This window comes from Aptenodytes patagonicus, chromosome 11 (assembly GCF_965638725.1).
Source record: "Aptenodytes patagonicus chromosome 11, bAptPat1.pri.cur, whole genome shotgun sequence".
In the NCBI taxonomy this organism is placed as follows: domain Eukaryota; kingdom Metazoa; phylum Chordata; class Aves; order Sphenisciformes; family Spheniscidae; genus Aptenodytes; species Aptenodytes patagonicus.
In genome coordinates this window covers 7,283,595-7,304,472 of record NC_134959.1, presented here as the reverse complement: position 1 = coordinate 7,304,472, position 20,878 = coordinate 7,283,595, and the positions used below count along the sequence as shown (strand labels likewise).

The window sequence follows — 20,878 nt, the reverse complement described above, 5'->3', positions numbered from 1 at the left end:
AATATCAGCTGGAAAGACAAAGAAATTGATAAGTACAATTTCAGAATCCATATGCAGATATTACAGTAGTAGCAGTGTCTAAACACTCATTTGTGGTTTTCTGAATTCTCCATGTGCACAGAAGTACTAGCTTGGGTGGCAGATTGAAGTGACTTGCACATCCACATCTCAAAATGTGAGCTGACCCTCAGGCAATGGTTACGTAGGCTTATTTTGTTTGTATACCTTTATGGATAAACTCTGTACAGATAACTTTAAAAACATACCCAGATCTTCATGGCTGATTGTTAACATTGCAGGAGTGCTTTAAACATACAGGATGAAACAAAATTGCTGCAGCTCTGACTCACTCGCAATGTAAAGCGTAGAAAGAAAAGAGAACAGGGATTGAGCTAGCAAAGATTTTTAGAGAGGTAAGGGAGGAGGAAGTTCACAGAAGCAGAAAGATTTCTGGGAACACTTCCTTTTGTATCTTTTTCAATGTCAAAATGGGGTAGTTATCTTAAACTGACTTGGCAGAATGAAGAATATTCACAGGCCAAAATAGTAAGTGTAGCCTCTCTGTCCTGTAATTAAGGGCTGAGGACTGGAAGTTGTTGCTTAGTGTCTCTTTCTGATAAATGTCTGAAGAAAACTAAAACTTGGTTTTAGAAAGGTGAGCCTGACCCAAATTTGTGCCATTTGCTGAGCTGATGAGAAGCTATTTGTTTTCAGTTGTTTGAGAAAAAAGTACTGAGCTACATTTCTCATTGGTATATTGTTTCAAGGGAGTAGCGTAGGCCCCTTTTATAGAGCTCCTAAGAGAACATGATCTTCCCTAATATAATGAGATTTTTCCCTTGACAAAATTCTGCTTTCTGAGTCAGGGGTTCACATGAAGTTCAGAATGGTGTTGTGAAGTATGTGAATACAATTATTAATGGACGCTGTCATAACTGGAAAAATGTTTGATGAAAAAAGTAATTGGGATTATTTTAACAAAATTGAAAAAATAATTTGATTTTTTTAAATTTAAATAATCCACAGGAATTGTACACAACAGTGGTTGAAATACATTTAAAATCTAAATGCAGAATACAGAAGGGTCCAAGCAGTTGAATTTTTGTGTTCTTTTGTAGCCACATAAACAAAAGGACTACCTACCTTGACCCAAGACTGGCCTTTACAGTTGAAGATAATCCAGTAAAACCTACTACTAGACAAAAATATGATGGAAACAGTACTGCAATGGAAATACTCCAGGGTCGTGACTTGAGTGGAAAAGTGGTTATAATCACGGGAGCAAATTCAGGAATAGGTAGGTTAACTTTACACATAAGGTAAAATATGGCAATCTTCATCTTACAGGCTACTTTGTTGTTTAAATATCTGTGTACTTTTGGTATTCAAACTTGGTTTGCATTATTTCCATACAAAACCTCAAGTTAGAAAACTTTGTTCAGGTTTGGGTACCACTTACTAGAAAAGCGTGGAGAATTTGGAGCTTAGGGGAGAGCTACAGCAAATACATCAGGTTCTGAAACGATTTTTGTCTAGAAAAATACTGATGGAGGCATTTTACATTATGTAACTATATAAAGGATGGCTGTGAAAGGGAAGGAAGGTTTCTTTTTATGAGCTTGGTGGCTAGGACAAGGAGTAAGGTTTGTATGGCTGCAGGGGAGTTCAGATAAAGTATTCAGAAAAACTTTCTAATCGCAGCAAGTAAACTCAGGTAAAGATTTTCCAAGGAGACTGTGGAATTTTTATCTCTGAAGGTATTTTCAAGTCAACTTGATGATGAACTTGTGTCAGTATGTCATATTCGATGCTCCTTCAGGGCAAAAAAAAAAAAATGTTTATGATCTTTTGAAATCCCTGTTAGTTGTATTTTCTAGCAGGTTCATAAATCCTTTTAGACACTTAGCTTGTTTAGGTATCTGTTACACAGTATTACTTCTATAGCAGGTGAGTATTTGAGAGATTCTAATTAGCTGCTTTTGTTTCATTTTATAATGAAGCTTTGGTGCTTAGGGGCTTTGCCTTTCTTCTCAGAAGACATGATTTCTTCTCCAACTTAATTTGTGAGGCTCTTTGAAGTTTCACTCAGCAACCTGCACAGGATATGTCTTTTTCTGTGGCTTAAATTTGTGGAGGAGCCACAAATATTAAAACACTGCTGTGGTTTGGTGTTAGATTTGAACTTTTCTGGTAAACGAGGGGATCTAACTAAATCCTAGATAACTGTTAATCTTTTGTTCCCTTTTGTCGTTTGCATTTTTCTTCATGGTGGGAATACATCAATATTGGAAAAAGTCCTTATGCAAATTATTTGGTGTCTTTTAGTGCAGGATCTTGACTTAAATGAGAACATTGGAAAACCTTGGAGATGTTCTGGAAAATTGGTTAATAGCAGGACTTACCACTCTGAATTCTCTTGGTTGTTACCACTTAATTATTTAAGGGAGTGTTATCCCACAGGAGTCAGATGAAGAATTTAGAGCTTCATTGTGGCTTGCAATTTAGGCATTAACAGCACATGTCCTGCTGTCATTGCATGGTATGCTACTACAGATCGGTATTGCAGTTAGGGCATTAAGTATTGTACTTACCTGTCTCAATGAGGAATTTGTGTTTTCTAGTAAGGCTTACATTCCAGAATCTTGGTACAGCATGTCTTTACACTGCATCCAGCAGTAGAATTTGCTTTGTATGCAACTGTGCAGTCTCAGAACGCTTAAAAATTACCTCGACTCAAGTGATTTGCCTTCAGCAGGAGAAGAGCTACGTTTCAGACTTGCTGAATGAGCTGGAAGTGTTTCATACATGGCAAAAGATTAATCCAAGATGTACGATGCTTTTGTCAAAATTTTTTCCCCTGTTTCTCCTGTAGTTTGTAATCCGGATTGATCACAAGTAAGCGAGCATATCCTTGCACCAGATCTTCTTTGTTTGTGACATATATGCAAAGATACGTATACGCATACATACTTTCTTAATTTCTGTTAGTAGGTGAGGGCAGGATCTCGCCCCTGGTCAGAAGCATACCAAGAAGAGTGGGAGCCTTAGTGAAATAAGCCTTGGGCTTCTGCTGCTATATGAGGGTAGGACATGAGTCCAAAACTATGATGGTGATGTAGCAAATATGCGATTAAGGTGGTGATATAGCCTGTATAACTCAAAACTCTTGCATATCACGTTGCATTTAATATTGCTGTAGTCCTAAGCTTTGTGTCTGATGCTACTTAGCAATTGCCATGGAGCATGGATTAAGGAGAAAGCAGTTCTAGGGTTTATGCTTCTTATGTAGTCTGTGTTCTTTTTTTCCTAGCTCTAAGGGCTTCTGAGAGAGGATATAATCTGAGCTGGGCTTGTGCTGGTTATGACTTCTGATTGACCTATTTGATGGAGAAAAACAAGGTTCAGACTCCTTGGTGTTGTGTGAAGGGAACACTTCCCCTTTGGGGTTGGCTGATAGTGTTCTTGTCCAATTAATTTGGACATAATTGGCAGAATTTGAAGTTTTCTTGAAACTGTTGTCTGAGTCTTTAAAATGTATCAGTCTTAGCTTAACTCTTAGCCATGCTTTGTGACTCTTGGCAAACTGCTTTGAACGCATCAGTGTCATGTAATGGATTGCAATGTGGAGATCACTGTGAGCTTTAATATGTCTACACAATTCTTTGGGACTCCATGTGGAAATACTAATCAGCTAGCTCAAGCGGAGTCTTCCAGTTTTGGAGCTTATTCCCCGGTTATTTCAGGATTTCAGTGCTGTGCTCCACTTTGTGTTGTAGATACTCCTTTTAAACTCTGTGTATTGTGGAGCTAATATTTCCCTCCCTGAGTATTTTGAGGTGTAAACAATTACTGTGTTTTCAGAACACTAACATGCTTTCTTTAGGAGGTAAGTGTAAATATTTGCAAGGAAATATTGCTGTCCGTTAAGTAGAAAGTGACTGAAAAAGAATGTATTGTTGAGCATTTGTACTTAATAATATAAGAAAAAAAAAATCACTCAACCCTTTCATTGCTATCAAAATTAGTTTCCGTGGTATATTTTAAACTAACTTTATGGTATCTGTACATTTGTTGAGAAATTTTTCATTTCAAGATGGGTAGAACAAAGACCAAGGTACAAGTTGGTAGACTGCAGTCTATCAAAATGCAGAAAAATGCATTTTCAATTACTGCATTGCTGGATGCTCAAGATAAAGTTTGGAAAATGCTGAGAATCCCTTGAAAGATGGATGAATGTAAGTGGTTTTTTTGGTTTTTTTTTTATTCATCCATATACACTGCTTTAAGATAGTACAGTTAAAAACAGATCAACAAAGATAGAATGATATATTAATTTATTTGTGAATCTAATACAGGGAATCCAATGTAACTTGCCAGGAATACGTGGGGTTTTTTCTTATAGTTGAAAAATCTCCTCAACTTCTGAAAAATAGAGATGCTTACTTAATTCCTGAGGGAGTACTTTGGATGACTTCAGCAGTGGTAGAGTTTTAGTGGTATCACAGGTACTGGCTTCGCAAATGTTACTTCATTGCCATTAACCTCTCTTAACATGTCTGTAAAATGGGGACACTGTCTGCTCTGTGGTTCTTTTCATTACTGAATAGGCATATGGACTGTAAGAATTTCCTAGCTTACATACCCTCTTTCTTAACTTAGTTCTTAAAATTGCTGCAAAAAGTGGGGAAAAAAATGTACTAAAAAAATTGGATTTATAGACACTTCATTAGTTTTCATTAGCAACTTTGAAAAGGTTAATGAATTATTCTGTTCTTACAATATAAAGAGATCATGGCAGATCAAGAGTTACTAGTAAAATGTTTTCTTTTTTTATTTTGGAAGCTTTTTCTTCTAACAGTGCAGTCCAACTCTTCTTTGGATTTTTTTTCTCTATTTTTTAAGCTCAATCAAAATTTTAGTCTGAGTATCACATTAGAAGTTGAGGTAACTTTAGGTCACAGTAAAGCTGGTGTAGTAAAAAGAAGTAAGACTGACTTAATGAACAGTTTAGTCTTGTGTCAATCCTTCTGGTTTTAAAAACTTACTGTTCTATGTACATTTAAATATGAGTAGTGTAAGTTGTCAGTTTGTTCTCTTAAAGTCAGTAAGACTTACTCCACTGCGAGGAATTGAAGATAGCATGCCACGTTGTGTGTGTTTTGTTTTTCTGTTTTAAAGGTCTCAACATCAGTTAGGTTACAGAGAAAATACTTTCCTAGCGTGCTTCTTGTATGAATAAAGTCATACTTTCTAATTTTTCCACTAGAGGGCTGTGTTGCTCTTTGAAAATACTAAACAAAAGAGACCTGGTGCTTTTTCCTGATTTTAGTAAATGCTCCTGTAATTTTGTTGTTTGTGTTCTTAATTATTAGGGCTAGAATTCAAAATTTTAAAAAGCATGTCAGCTGTTCGTCTAGGTTTAATTTTGAAGAGATGTGGTATTTTCAACTGCATGTGTAAGCAATCTCAGATCAAACAAATTTTTTAAAAATAATATTATTTGGTTTTAATATCAGGGAGACAGTTGTGTAGCTAATGTGATTTTCTTTGTATAAATACTGCTAGCTGTTTTTAAGATTCATATAGCTATATGACCTTGAAACTACAATGTGTTCTGTTTTCTGTATTGGGTGCAGTTGCATCTAACCTATTGTGACTGCTAGAGTATGCATGAGTAGCGAAATGTAAGTAGTATTGCAGTATATTATGGAATGGCAAAACGTGTACGTTCTGTGCAGTAAGGCAGATTCCACAAAGTAGGGTTTTTCTTAATGCTTTTCCAAGATTTTATCACAAAACTGTATTGATAATCACAACCAAACCATTGCTCAAACTGCAATTCTAATTTTTCTGCTATATGAAGGTTAAAAGAAACCTGTTAATTGCTTTTGTAAGGGATGCCCAGAACGAGCACAAATTATCTCAAGAAAATGAAAACCATTTTTGGCTTTGAGCAGCTTAATTTTTTTCAAATACCGAAGAAAATCCAGAAGCTTCAGTCATAATGTGGCTTGCTATATTGCTTTTCTTGATTATGTTTTACCAGGGTAAAGCATGTAACTTTATAATTGTGGAAATGTTGTAGATTATTTCTTCAAAATAATTGTCGGTTAATGTTTGGTTAAATGGAATTCTATTTTTTTTTCTGGCACTCTTATTCCTGTGCAATGAAGAGGCCTTAGCCAGGAGAAAAGTTGTATATTGGGTATTATTAATCAGTACTTAAAAGATGAGTCAGTGTTCCAGTGAGCTTTTGGTCTGCATATACTTTTGGTGTGAGAAGTTATCATATTTCTTTTATTTCTTGTACAGAACTTCAGTATTAGCAACTCTTGTCATACTGATGCAAAAGGTTGGGAAATGTGCTTATAACTTATCGCAATTAAACATCTGCTTTATGATTTTAAAAGTTGTTTTGAATAACTGTCCCTTTAATTTATGTGTGATAAACAGAAAAACTTCTGTTTATTTCTTTTGTCATAGCTTTTTTTTTCTCCTGATGACTCTATTGGTGTATTATGTTGTAAGTGTGGAAAGCTAGCTTGACATAGTGTCGTGGTTTAACCTCAGTCGGCAACTGAGCACCACACAGCCGCTCGCTCACTCCCCCCCAGTGGGATGGGGGAGAGAATCGGAAGGGTAAAAGTGAGAAAACCCATGGGTTGAGGTAAAGACAGTTTAACAGGGAAAGCAAAAGCCGCGCACGCAAGCAAAGCAAAACAAGGAATCCATTCACTCCTTCCCATCGGCAGGCAGGTGTTCAGCCATCTCCAGGAAAGCAGGGCTCCATCACGCGTAACGGTGACTTGGGAAGACAAATGCCATCACTCCAAACGTGCCCCCCTTCCTTCTTCCCCCAGCTATATATACTGAGCATGATGTCCCATGGTATGGAATATCCCTTTGGCCAGTTTGGGTCAGCTGTCCTGGCTGTGCCCCCTCCCAGCTTCTTGTGCACCTCCAGCCTTCTCAGTCGGTAGAGCACGGGAAGCTGAAAAGTCCTTGGCTAGTGTAAGCATTACCTAGCAACAACTAAAACATCGGTGTGTTATCAACATTGTTCTCACCCTAAATCCAAAACACAGCACTGTACCAGCTACTAGGAAGGAAATTAACTCTATCCCTGCTGAAACCAGTGCACATAGTTAATAATAAAAAATGGTTATTGCAAAACTTGTGCAAGTTAGATTGTAGCATATCACTTAGGTTTTTAAACTCCAAAAGTCTGATTAAGTTACAGCTGAAAATGATTAGTAAATTTTAGCAGAAGATGACATGTTTTATTAAAATAATTTTTACAAACATTTTTACAAACAAAGGAAATGCAAAGCAACCTACTTTTTTTCTCTTAACTACTAAAATACAGTTAGCAGCTATATTCTTTCATTCTTTCTTTTTAAATTGATTTATGCTACCGATGGCTGATTTGCATCCCCTTAAACAAATGTAGCCAATACTTGAGGATCAGGTATATGAAATCAGGGGAAGAGACTTAGAGCTAAAACTCTGTTTTGAGCTCAACTACCAGAATAGAACCTATGCAGCTTTTGAAATGCACTGTATGTTTAATGAGCTGTGTTCCCAGTATTGAATATCATAGTTAATTGCAGTGAGGGTTTGTATATATACGGAAACATAACTGAACATTGTGAAACTGTAGAAGGTAACATTTTGACAATGGGTAACTTGATAATTTACTTAGTATTAATCATCATGGTAACATGTAGATGATTAGATTTTGTTCACATGTGGTGGTGCTTTTGTGATAAATACAAATTAGGTAGCTCTGCAATTTATCATGTCTTTCACTGTATCACCTGCACCTAATTCAGAAATCTCTCTCATATGGGACATTATTTGAACACTTTACATCTGTGAATGATGTAGAATGGTTACCCCTCTTAAATTATTCTGGTCCCAAAATACTATAAACTTTTCTGTCTCCCTTGCTGGAAAAAAAACAATAAAGTTTCAGTGGTGTGGGACGTGGGATTAACTGTGTTAATTCCGGGACCAATAGCATCTAAGATCTGATCCTGTCAGAGTGGAAATAGAACTTTAAAACTATTGGAAAGCTAGGAATCTCTCTTTTCAGTAAGCATACAGTGCTTACATTAATTCAGAAAGATCCCAGGATATTTGTTTTTCTGTCATCATTTTATTGTATTAAAAAAAAAAAGTTATTTTCAGTAGCTTTTTACTTTTTTCTGTTTATCAAAGGAGTATAAAAAATAAGTAAACCTGTACGTAAACAATACAATACACATGGCCAGACTGCTGTGCTTTGACTGTGTGCTTTTGTACTTCGTGCTGGCAGAAGCTAATGAAAGTTTGTTTTATTGGGGGAGTGACATATTGCATAGCTTCATAATTTCTGAATTCCTGATTTCTGAGCTATTGTTTCTGTATTTCATGTAGTAGTGTTTGACCACTTCCTGTATTAGTGTTGTTCTGAATCTTTCCTGTAGTTAAAAAGCAGAATCTACCTTCAGAGCCTTGAGAGAGGTAGGTGTGGTTAACCTTTGTTTTATTTCTTATGCCAATTGAGTAATAGCTAATTGAGTAATGGCTATTTAAGCTTCTACCCATAAGAGGAGCAAAATTAAACTTTTAAAACTTCTCTAAATTTCTTGTGAAGATCACTTAAGGTTTCTAATAGATGGTGCCTAGCTTTCACCGCTATGCCCTAAATCTATTGGCAATGGAGAGATAGGAAAAGTATGATGAAAAGGAACTTCTTAAGAAATCAAAAATTGATTGCTCTGTACCTGCAGAGAAGAGATTTTTGTGAATATGGGGAACTATTCTAGTTGCAGAAGTTACTGAGATTATTTGTGGGTGACATAGCATTTTTACTGAGGCTGGCTTTATCGGCCTTCACAAAGAAGGTAACATTTGCTGAATCCTAATTAGACCAGTGAATGGTCTTATTTAAGTCAAACTCAGATCATATGGGAGGAATAAAACAGACCCTTACAAATACCATTGAGGACTCTCATTTTAATAGTATTAGTCTGACTGTCTTAAATATGTTCATTGTCTTTCATGGTATTGCATGGAGTTTGGTGGTCTAAGCCCACAGATGTTTGTCTGACTCTGTCAGTAAAGGATTGTTCAGCTCTGTTTTTGAGCTAGATTGCAAATTTTCCTTGAAAAATGTGCACGTTTTTCTTTGAAAGCATGAAGTTTATTTTCTAATTTCTCTCGTCTATTTCCAGATGAAATAGTGTTTAAAGGTTATAAAACTGGACTTCTACAAAGGAACTGCTCAAGGTAGTCCTCTGTTTCAGATTCACTGTATGATTTCTTGTATGGTTTTGGAATTTTTCTTATGCTGTAACACCTGAATTTTGTCAGCCTTGAAAAAATCAGCCTGTTTTTGTTGGATAGTTTGTTTTGGAAAAAATAATCTTTAAGAGAAAATATATCTGTCTGGTTTTGGTCTGTATTGTTATTTTTCTCAATTCTATTAATATGTTAACTTTTCTTGAAGACTTCTAAGTGTAAACTTCTTCTATGTTTTATTATGATGAATAAACAGCAAGGTGTTTGCTTTCCAGTAATTGTCTATTTGCATCCCTTTTTCTTATGAGAGCAGAAAAAAGGGATGCAACATGGGGGAGCAAGCTTGTCACAATGCTTCTTGAATGGTCTTTTCCTACTATTTAGATCTTTTCCCCAATTTAGTGAAAAGAGTTTGTTGTCTGAGTCAAAATTAGTTTTCATAAATGCATGAATTCCTGTGGATTAATAAGTTGAAACTTCTGCCTCTTTATTAAGAAGACTTTCTGTATGTAATTCTGTTGTACCTCGATGGTGCAGAGGGAAGGACAGTACTGGGGTTTTGCTAAGGAGATGCATCTGATGTTCTCGCCAGACCAGCATAACTTGTGGTGAATGAACTATTGCAGCCTTTGCACGGTTGTATGTTTTCATGCTGGAAGTGTTTCACATGTGGAGAACTGAAGTGGATATTATTTATGGAGGTTTGGGTTCAAAGCTTATTGTGAGGCAGACAAAGATCGGCAATATATAACCTTGGATTATTTTTCTTGGCCGAGTCCCAGCTGTCCCTGAGATTGTTTTCATGGGATACTTCTGTATTTATTGGGCTTTTAAAAGCATGAAAGAGTTGTTCCTTGATGTATATTTTAATTTTTTTGCGAATTCTAGGCTCTGTAGAGCCTAATCACATGTTTCACTATTATAAGCAGCACAGTATATTAACAGAAAAGTATGGCTGGCCTGGGTGCAGCCAGTGTGTGTGTGTTTTTTGCCCTGGTAGAATAAAATAACCTCTTATGAGAAAAACAAGTTACCCAATAAAAACATCGTTTTGCAGATGTAACTTTTACAGCAGGGTCTTCTGCCAGCACAGTTGTGTTGTTTAGGGACTGTTTTCTTGCCATCCTTCACCAGCAAAACAGTGGCAATGAAGGTTTGGTTTTTAGCCCTTTTAAAATGTGGTTGGGTGGGGGGAGGGTGAGGGGAAAAAATAATCATCCTTCAGCCTAATCCAGTTTGGTATTGTATATGCAGGTATATATTTTGATTTCATGTTGTTACTCTGGCTTCAACAGACTTATTCGTTCTATTGAGGAAAAACTGCGTGCTTAGTGAAGGATTCATGGGAAAAGTAATGCCGAAAAATTAAAGGCTGAATTTAAGTCCTGTGATCCACGTGCTGTGGACCAAACTTGGCATGGACTATCTGAAACCACATGAGTAGTCCTACTATAAAAATGTTGGTGTCTGTATAGAAGTTTTGTTGTTTGCTTCTTACCTAAATGCACCTTAAAAAACAAACTTACACTTTGCTAATTTTTTTCACGTATTTTCTTTGTGGAAGTCCAAAACTTTGTAGCAGGCATGAATTTTGTTGTACCAGTGTTTTTGAGGAATGGGAGTACAGTGCTTTTCTAGAGGAGCCTGGATCTTGCAGGAAGCGTATTTTTTGCCAGAGTACATTATCTGGGTAATTGGTGTAGAAAAGCACAGTTTATGGAGGGGAACGTGCCTGTGGGGTGGAACTTTTAATGCATTCTATTGTGGGATGTTAGTAGCTCTCAGTCAGGAATTAGTGCTGATGTATTTTGAACAATTAAAAAAACTACTAAAAGTTACTATTGTCAAACTTTGATTATTGTTGAGAGAAGAGGGTTCTCTTTAATTTACAGTGCTGTATTCTGAAAATTTATGGTAGGTCATATTGATTGAGTTCCATGAGTGCCATCACTCTGTTTTAACTCTGGCTTAACATTGTGGAATACTAATATTGCTCTGCTTTACGTAAGGCTCCAACTGTCTACTTGTTACATATTGTAAATATTAAAAGGTCCTCTTGGACTTCTGTAATTTATTTTTCTTATTGAGTAAGCTGAAAATGGTGTCAGATGTTCATACTGCTTTTTCATGTCCATTTTGATGAATCTATTACTTCTGTAATGAGTAGTACACATGCTTGGTTAGCCAAGTTATTGAACTTCATCAACCTTGGCTGAAATTCACAATGCACGTGAAACTTGTTGTAACATGTAAGAAATAACACCTGGGCTAAAAGGTTCAATAATGATTACTACTTGTAATGGAATCTTTTCACAAAGGATGAGATTGAGCTATATGCCTGTGTTGTACTTTCTGGTACTCCTTTTACAGGGGAATAACAGGAATAATACAATAATTTGTAGAACAGGAGCCTTCATATGTGGTACTTACTTTCTTGTCTGTTATCTAAGAGTTAAAAAGACTTTTCAGTGGGCCGCAATGTAACTTGATCACTTTTCTGTCTTTTGAAGTATTTAATTTCACAAAGGTTTTTCTCATTATTTTATGCATATTTCATAGTCCAGAGATGAAAAGACCTTTTGCATGATTCGGTCTATCTCACTGCAACACAGAGTTTATCTCTGCATCATCTTGTGTCTTCATGTTTTGAAAGCTAATTGCGCGGCAAGAGTTGTGTGAATAGTTTCAGCTGTACCCTTGTATTTTTTTTGAATGCTTGTTAGATGGTGGAGACAGAGGTTGATAAATGTATACTGTTTTCTAATGACAGTATCTTCTGAGACATCTAGTGATTTTTCTAGATACTGTCAACTCTAGTTACAGCCTAAAGATGTACATTAATGGACATGATGTTTTTGGCTTACCAGCAGAAAATTTCTTAGTGACTATACCTATGCTGTAGGGTCACAAGAAGAAAGGATTTCAGTATCTTGTGTCTCTTTCAAACTCCTCATGCTTGATTGTGTCAAGGATTTATAAGATTTTGAAACTCAAGTCTGAAACAGTAAATCCCTACCAAGAAGGAAGTGAAAGGAGGCAGGTAAGAACTTGGGAAGATCGAAATCCTGACCTGATTAACAGGAGTCTTGCTATTGACTTCAGAATTAGCGAGGCCAGAATTTTGCCTGAATTATAGAATAGGAATATTACTGTGAGAAAGAAATTGATCTTATATTCATCCTAAAGTCTGCGATACGCAAACCTTCCTAAAAGATGGTGTGTGGCTTAAATACATCAAATGTCACATTCTTTTAATAATTCTCAAGGGAAGACCATCAAAATCAAAAGTAGTTTTGTCTTCCATCATGTTTGTTTTTTTTAATTGATGATATTTGCAGTTCTTAGTTCTGTTATTGACCACACACTGTCTTATGCCTTCCTTTTGTTTTTATTTTTCTTCTGCAAGTAAAAGATTTTTGTTTTTTCTCCTTTTTCGATTTCTTCTATAGGCTTTTCTTTTCTATATGCAAGATCTTTGTAGCCTTCTGTTCAGCTATATAACCTCAGTTTTTCCATTCCTGTAACATCTAGCTGGTTTTGATTTCTTGCTGTACTTCTACATGGTGGCTTTTAGTACTTTATCTGTTGCTTCAGAAAGCTCCCTAAAAAACAACTGTCTTCAAATCTGAATAGTTTTGTAGTAACATGCTTTACGTTTCTTCTCCTTCATTTAAGTATAGTTACCTTGGTCACTGTTCCTATTCTTAATTAGTGTCTGTTATACTGAAAAACTAGTGATGGTAGGTTTTCTGGTTGTTATCATACTTTCCTGATAGTAGTAATATTTATGTGAACTAGGAACTGTCACAGTTCAGTTTTGGATATATTTATTTAAATCTTTTGCATGCACTGTGACTTGTTCAGAAAAATGAGCGTTGCTTAGAAATTTTTCATTTTTTCCAGGTTATGTTACCTTTGTAGAAGGTATTTTTGTTGCCTCCTCATTATTTATTCTTTATCCAGGCTGCTTTATCAGCACATTCTCTAATTGGGTTTCCTTTATTTTTGATATCTAAACTCAAGTTCATAAAACTTGTGGAGCATTTTCCTCTTGTGATGATTAGTCAAAAGGTTGCCTTTGTGCAAAAATTCACTGTTTGTTTAAAAGTTTGTGAGGAGGATCTCTAATTCTCCTCTAACACAACCAAATTGAAGAAAACAATATTGTGTATTCAGAGATCCAGGAACTGTGAGAGGTTCTGGTTATGTTTCTCTTCTGCCATTGGCAAGCATGAGTAGCATTTCTTGCTTCTATACATCTGTACGTTTGTCCTGGTTTCGGCAGGGATAGAGTTAATTTTCTTCCTAGTAGCTGGTACAGTGCTGTGTTTTGGATTTAGGTTGAGAATAATGTTGATAACACACCCGTGTTTTAGTTGTTGCTAAGCAGTGCTTATACTAGTCAAGGACTTTTCAGCTTCCCATGCTCTACTGACTGAGAAGGCTGGAGGGGCACAAGGAGCTGGGAGGGGGGCACAGCCAAACTGCCCAAAGGGCTATTCCACACCATACGACGTCATGCTCAGTACATAAACTGGGGAAAGCTGGCCGGGGGGGCCGCTGCTCAGGGACTGGCTGGGCATCGGTCAGCGGGTGGTGAGCAATTGCATTGTGCATCACTTGCTTTGTATATTCTATTATTATTTTATTTTATTTCAATTATTAAACTGTTCTTATCTCAACCCACAAGTTTTCTCACTTTTACTCTTCTGATTCTCTCCCTCATCCCACCGGGAAGGTGGGGGGAAGTGAGTGAGCAACTGTGTGGTGCTCAGTTGCCAGCTGAGGTTAAACCACGACAATGTTACAGACACTAACTATGCTAGTCTAAGATTTTGAGAAATGTGTGATTAGTCTTATTTTACGTATGGAGCGAGATATGGCTGCAGTAACTGACCTAAGTTTACAGATTATGTCCATGTCCATATTCCAGTTTAAAGTAGGAGTTGGATTGTTCTGTCATAGGATAAAAAGTATACTCCTCTGAAAGCTATTCTAATCCTTTAGCAGAAGGAGTAATTAAGATATATTAAGAGTAGAAAATATGGCAACTAGCAATGTGTAAAGAAAGCTTTTCCAAAAAGTGCTTTATTTGTTTGGGTCTGTGTCCAGCTGCGAGCAGTTGCTGTGGGGCATAAATCTTACTCTTGTTGAAGGATTTTTAACTCTGAAGGTGAATTTGGACTATTTTGTGCCTTACTAAGATAGGCGATAAAGAGTACATAAAAATGTGCATGACCTACTTGGCAGCACACTTTTGGCATCCTGAGTGAATGAAGATTGTGACCTGTGAGAAAGTATCTTACTGTATCTGTTTCTGAATCTAATCTGTCGTCAAAGGAACAGAGACTTAGACTTCCTGATGCTGTTCTTTGTATCTGGTACTTTAAACACTTGTCTCTTGCAAAACAAAAAGTTATCTGTCTAGAATGTAAGGCAGAGATATTCCTTATAATGGTATATGATATAATTTGATGAATAAATATCACTTACTAGACTTAACACACACAAGCTAAGATTTGGTCATTGAACTGAGGAACTTGTCACAACAAGGTAGACTGAATATGACATCAGGAATTGTACAGCCTGATTTCTGTGTGATCTTGAGTGAACTAGTCAACACTAGATTCTGACTATCAGTAGAAGTCAGAAGATTTTTACATAATTCACAGTAATGTTGCAAATTGTGACTCAAGATTTTAGAGTACAATATCGTCACAAAACCAGTAGGTTTTAGAAAATGTTTAGTTTGCTTGTTCACCTCACAGTTTTTCCTATTTTACAGATGTAAAGTTTTGTAGGCATATGTATTTTTGGATTCAACATCCCCTTCCCCAAACTGGCAAGGTCTAACTTGGAAGATGAAAAAAAATGCTATAGAACATGCAGCTGTAATTGGTCATTTGCTTTACAAGATTGTTGTCATTGAGCTCTTGGGTGGGTTGCTGGTGTTCCAGCTGTTAGCAGGTAGACCTTAAATGTCATCTAAAAAAATATACATTAGTTTTGATGCAAGAAGATGCATGATATGTTTTCATGCCCTTCTTGAAAGTGCGGCAAAGAGGTCTTTTTTTTTTTTTTGCCCATGGCTTTACATTATAATTTAATGACTTCTAATTCTTGCTTGTTTTCCATTCTCCTTGCTTTTGTGTATAGACACTTTTTGTTAATACTGTTCTTATTCTTCATCTTTTGTTTCAGAACTCCATCTCCTGCCTTACTTTGTATGTCGGAACCACATGATGGATCATTTGAGTTACATAACAGCTTCCCATCTCCCTCTTTCCTTCGTAGTTTAAAGTACGCCCAAAAGGTTTGCCAGTTTTGAACCTTGGGAGGTTGGTACCCGTCCTGAATACCATCTAATCCAGAAAAACTAGAATTTAAGGAGGTAACCCAGGACTGTATAAATTCCCAAACCTCCATGTCTTGTTATCTTGCCCTTTGCTAGCTGTCTCTTACCTGCTGTTTTTATTTGCTTGCACTAGAAAAAACAGTGAACTGCATCTCCCCTGTATTCAGTTCTTTTCACAGGACCCTGAAATGACTTATATTAAAATCTTCCTCTGCTGCTTAACTAAACAAATTGTCTTATCTCATGTTGCCCAAAGACAGAGGTGCGTAGTGACTGCCAGAAATCAAGTATCATTGTTTTAATTTTCGGTCTGCTCATCTATTCCTTTCCCCCGTGACACAAACTGTGAGCTCTTTAGAACAGGACCTAGCTGTGTATGTTTGATTGTCTAAGACATTTTTTTTTTTGTAACCTAAATTGTGAGCTGTTTAAGACAGAACCTTGTTTTATTATTTATCTGTAAAATGTCTAGTACACATTTAAAAATCTTTCACTGTTTGTGTAACTGATATAAATAAATACCGAGTTTGTTCTAAGAAAAAATTTGGTCCAATTTATGTTGTAGTACTTTCTTGGTATTTTTACATAACACTGAGTATTTATCATGAAATAACTTATGGATTAAAGCTTGGAGGATCTAGCACTTTAGCTGACAGCACAGTATGTCTTTTAATTATTCTGCCTTGGATGAAGTATTCCTCTTTATTAAATTTACTTCTTTTATTAACATTGCACTGTTGTACTTGCCAAAAGGAGATTCAAAACATGCAACTAATTTTTTTGTTATGTTTAATTAGGGTTCAGCTCAGCAGTACAGAAACCTATGATACTGTTGGCTTACAGAAGAACAGAAGTGTACTTGAAAAGAAACTAGACAACTTCTGGCTCTTTTCTCCTTTTTTGCTTTGGTGGGAAAAGCTGTTGTGTTGCCTAAAGCTACTGCTGATGCAAAGAGCAGCTTTAGAGAAGGAGAGTTTGCCAACCCCATTTCTCTGAACTTGGAACTTTTTTTAAAATATCTGATTAAAAACCAAAAAAGCCTGAGAGAGACAGTCAAAGATAAATTTTAAATTTTCTGGGCTTTTTTCCGGTTACTTTAGTAAGCTTGTCTAAGAAGGTGTGTTAAAAATAGCAACAATAAGGGGGGGAAAAAGCCCCAAAGTTTTGGGGATGAGTTGAAAAAAAATGCATGCCCCTCAAAATGGCTTTCAAAACCTCTAGTTGATACTGAATATCTGATCAGACTTTTCATAAACCAGTTATGAATGGTCTTATGCTGGCACTTTTCCAGAACACAAACACTTCAAGGGTGTGTGAATTAGCTAGAAACCGGAGTCTCTTTATCGTTGGCCTTTGATACTTGCTACTGATGTTAGGTGAGTCCTTAATGAGTTTTTGTGTGTATGTGTGTGACTTGCAAGTTTTGTTGCCACTGCTTCTCTTTAGCTTGCCTCAGCTTTGCTGTAAAATAGCGATGAAGCTACAGTAGCATGCACAAAAATGTTATTTATTTCCTTAATGATGTATTTAAGTAATGGTACTTATAAATAGACTGGCTTTATTTAAACAAATAAACAAAAAACCTGGTCACTTATCCCGTAGTGACTAAACATTCAGGAATGATTACTTACTGGGAAATAGTGTGCCCTAAATGTCATGTCAAATTTGACTACTCAGGTTTGATCTAGATTTCATTGTGATGCTGGTTTGATGTTGACTTACATTGCGGGCAGATTTATTGTTTTCTACTGCAGATTTCAGTTAAATGTTTATTTTGGAAGTGTTTATTTTGCAGTAAAAATAGAAGTGTATTAACATAACTATAGTCTAACAAAATATTTTTTTATCCCTTATGAATATAAACATATGTAATTCTGAATAGAGTAATTTAGGTTTTTTACTAAAATTAGGAATATGAGTCACTAAAATGAGTTCTGCTCATTTTGAGACAAAGTTGCTAGCTCAGGTTTCTTTTAAAATGTATACAACTCTTTTTGTTTGACTTGACTTGGTAATAATACAGATAGATGCACTTTTAGGTGGAAAGGTTATTTTTGTGTAGAAAATGTGAAGTTGTGTGCCAAGTTCCTGTGTATTCTGATGCCTGTCTTCCCCCATGATATGTTATCTGTTACAAAGGAAAAAAATTGTGTGCAAACACAAAAATAAACTCTTTAAATTCTCCTTAAACATTAAACTGTAAAGCCAAATGCTAAATTCTGGTATATTTTTTTAAATACAATAATTGATTTGTGTTAGGAAAACTGGCTGACTTGCTTGCAAGAAGCCACACTGTTATTTTTAAAGACAATCAGAAGAAAACATGGATTTATTCTATGCTCGAAGAAACACTGAGAATAAAAAGTTCAAAGAGTAATCTTCAGTTGCAGATGTGATGCTAAGATATGGCTTGTTGTGTTAATTTCTGCACGTGATTGTAGTATTGGTAAAATGCCACTCTGATAATGTGCATTGGAGTGATACAATACACTTTAAAAAAATATTCAGGAAAAAATTGTTTGGGATTTGTAGGAGCATGATCTATCACTTAATAGATGAAGAAAGGCAAGATGAAACATGAAGGTTGAGAATTCCCCCCCCCCCCCCCCCCTTAAAGGAGTGTATATTATTTAAACAGAGCTTTGGGATTAGTTGAAATGGAAGATGCATATCTGAATCCTTTTTGACTGGGATTTTTGGTTGCTGATGTACATCTAATGCAAGGAGTAGATATGAAAGATAAAACTGGGATTTCACTGAAAATTCAGTTATCTCCGATTCTCCTTCTCTTCCCTTCACTCTAATCCCTGGCCACTGTTCATCTATTCAGGCACCTAACAGGACCTGTTTGTATTTACATGACCTAGCAACTGAAAAAAAAAAATCTCGATTGGGATGATCTGTGCAGTTTAGTATTAAATTTCAGTTTTCGTTCTGTCTCCCCCTATACTTTAAGCTTCTTTAAGAATATCTAACTTACTTAAAAATCACAGGTTTTCAGGGTAGTTATCTCCATGTATTTTAGGGGCAGACGTTTAATGGTTGGTGGGAATTGGCTTTACACAACTAAAACAAGGTCTTATCATGGAACATGTTAGCTTGGTTCTGTTTTTAATATGCTGCATCTCACAATAGGGTTCATTCCAGACTGGAACCCTTGGCTGTTATTGCAATATTTATATTGGATAGTAGCACCTCTACAGCTTAAAGGATAGGAAATGTGGGTTTGAATCTGCTGCTAGACTGTGCCTTTGGACAGCTGAGATAATTATCAGTGTTAGGTTTTAACAGAACTGAAAGGACTGAAGTCCAAGCTTTGTTCATGTCCTGTGTAACTGCATTTTAAAGTGAGTTGGTGGGCATCTTTGGACAGTGCAACTAGAGTAGATACCAGATCTGACTGCAACTTCGTGGCTCTTAGTCGCAGCATATTTGTATTTGCCTGACATAGTCACTGTTCTCTATTTTTGTTTGCTTGTAGTGTCTTCCATTAGGAATTTAGCTTTCTTTGCCTCAAATGATGCATTTTTTATTTTTTACAGGAACAATGAGCCACAGATCTTTATAATTCCATCAATTTAAGGATGTGTTTTGATACTTGTTTAGTGTTGTGCTCCCTTCAGATGAAACAAAATACTTTGGGTTTTGTCAGTGACAATGGCAATGCACTTATTGTTAAGAATAACTTTGCCTTACCCAGAACAGTATGTTGCAAAGAAGTGTAGTGTGTAAAGAGTGCATATTTTTAAGTTGGTTAGATGGAAAACAGAACCAAAGCATTAGTCATCCTGTTTCGTTTTTGTTGGCTTTTTCTGTGGTTCATGGCTCCAAGAAAAACACGTTTGTCCAATTTACACACAAAGGGAGAGGCAGGCTGTATCTTTCATATAACATCAAACTTTTCAATGAAAATATCAGTATGTGTCATTACCATGTGCCTGCAAACACACAGCAACAAAGGCAGCATTAGTATTTCATGCGAATTGCTCATTTTAAATTTAGTCTCTTAAAAATATCTTGTTGCTTTATTTGATTGAAGACCTGCATTTGGAGCAACTTGAATAACGTGTCTCTAAGATTTTATCCTAAATATCCATATTGAAGCAGAGTGATTGTGGCCAGGCAATCCTGATGCATGGTGCTTTTTGGTCTCTGAAAAGTATGAGTTTGTCAATGATGTGATGTGTCACATATGGCTGCCATCGCTCCATGTGAAAGATCTCTTGGATGTTGTACCCTTAAACCACCAGCACAGGCAATGACAATCTTAGTTCAGAAGATTCTTCCCTAAATCACACACATTGTTGCAGTATTTCAACCTGAAAAGGAGCTAGTGTAACTCCAAATTGTTCATCACTTTATCTTTAGCACACTTGAATCTGCTTTACTCCCTTTCTGAGGAAGTGTTGAATAAGATCTGATTCACTGTCACTGGCGTTTACGTCTTCCAAGTTGAAATAAATCCGTGATGTCTGAGAGACATGTCTCTTTTCCATTTATATGTAGTTCTCTTGGGTCCCCAAAATCAAAAAACACCTAGTCTGTTTGCTGAGATGCAGCAGTTGGTATGAGAATCTATTTTGGATTATAAAGATGATTTGTTGCAAGTTCTTGAGTGTTTAACCTTTTCACAACTCTTCTCTATAGTAAAACTGGTCTTAGATTGCATTTCATGTAGATTACATGTTGTATTTAAAAGAAAAAGTATTAGTATTGTATATTGTGTCAGGGTTCTGCTCTTAAGGTTTTTTCTCATTTCCTTCCTTTTTAGCTAAAACTCAAGTTTACTCTTGATCCAGGAAAAATGTACAGTTTTGTTTTCAAAGCAAAGGGAGGTTGAAGGGAGTAACATTTTCTACCTGGAAAAATATTTTTGTGATACTTTTATTACTTCTGCATTAAAAATAAAATGAAATAAAGTGTGATTTGGATGATGATCGGATGTTGCAGAAGAACTTTCTGATGGTTGAGTAAAAATTGTGCCTTATCAGAATGTTAAGGGTTTAAAAAGATGCATACATACTGGCCTCTGTTTGATACATATTGGCCTATGCTTTGTTCAAGAGGAAGTGGCTGAGAAGCTGTTTATTTTTTTCTGGAAAGAACTCGGAGCAAGGAGACCAAAAACCCAAGAAAATCGCATCCTTTTCACATTCTCCTTTGTACCACTTCTGCCTGGAGGAAGGAGTTCTCTTAACTTGTATGTTTTGTACACTATCAGAGTTTAAATGCAAACTC

The 20,878-nt window shown here is 36.2% G+C and overlaps 1 protein-coding gene across 1 annotated transcript in view; it reads left to right on the top strand.

Annotated features, from left to right (window-relative positions):
* The window catches only part of WWOX (WW domain containing oxidoreductase), a 544,364-nt gene that overhangs the window by 4,301 nt on the left and 519,185 nt on the right, over positions 1-20,878 (top strand). The window contains 1 exon segment of the mRNA XM_076349077.1: positions 1,119-1,297. Within this exon segment, the coding sequence (XP_076205192.1) occupies positions 1,119-1,297 (179 nt within the window).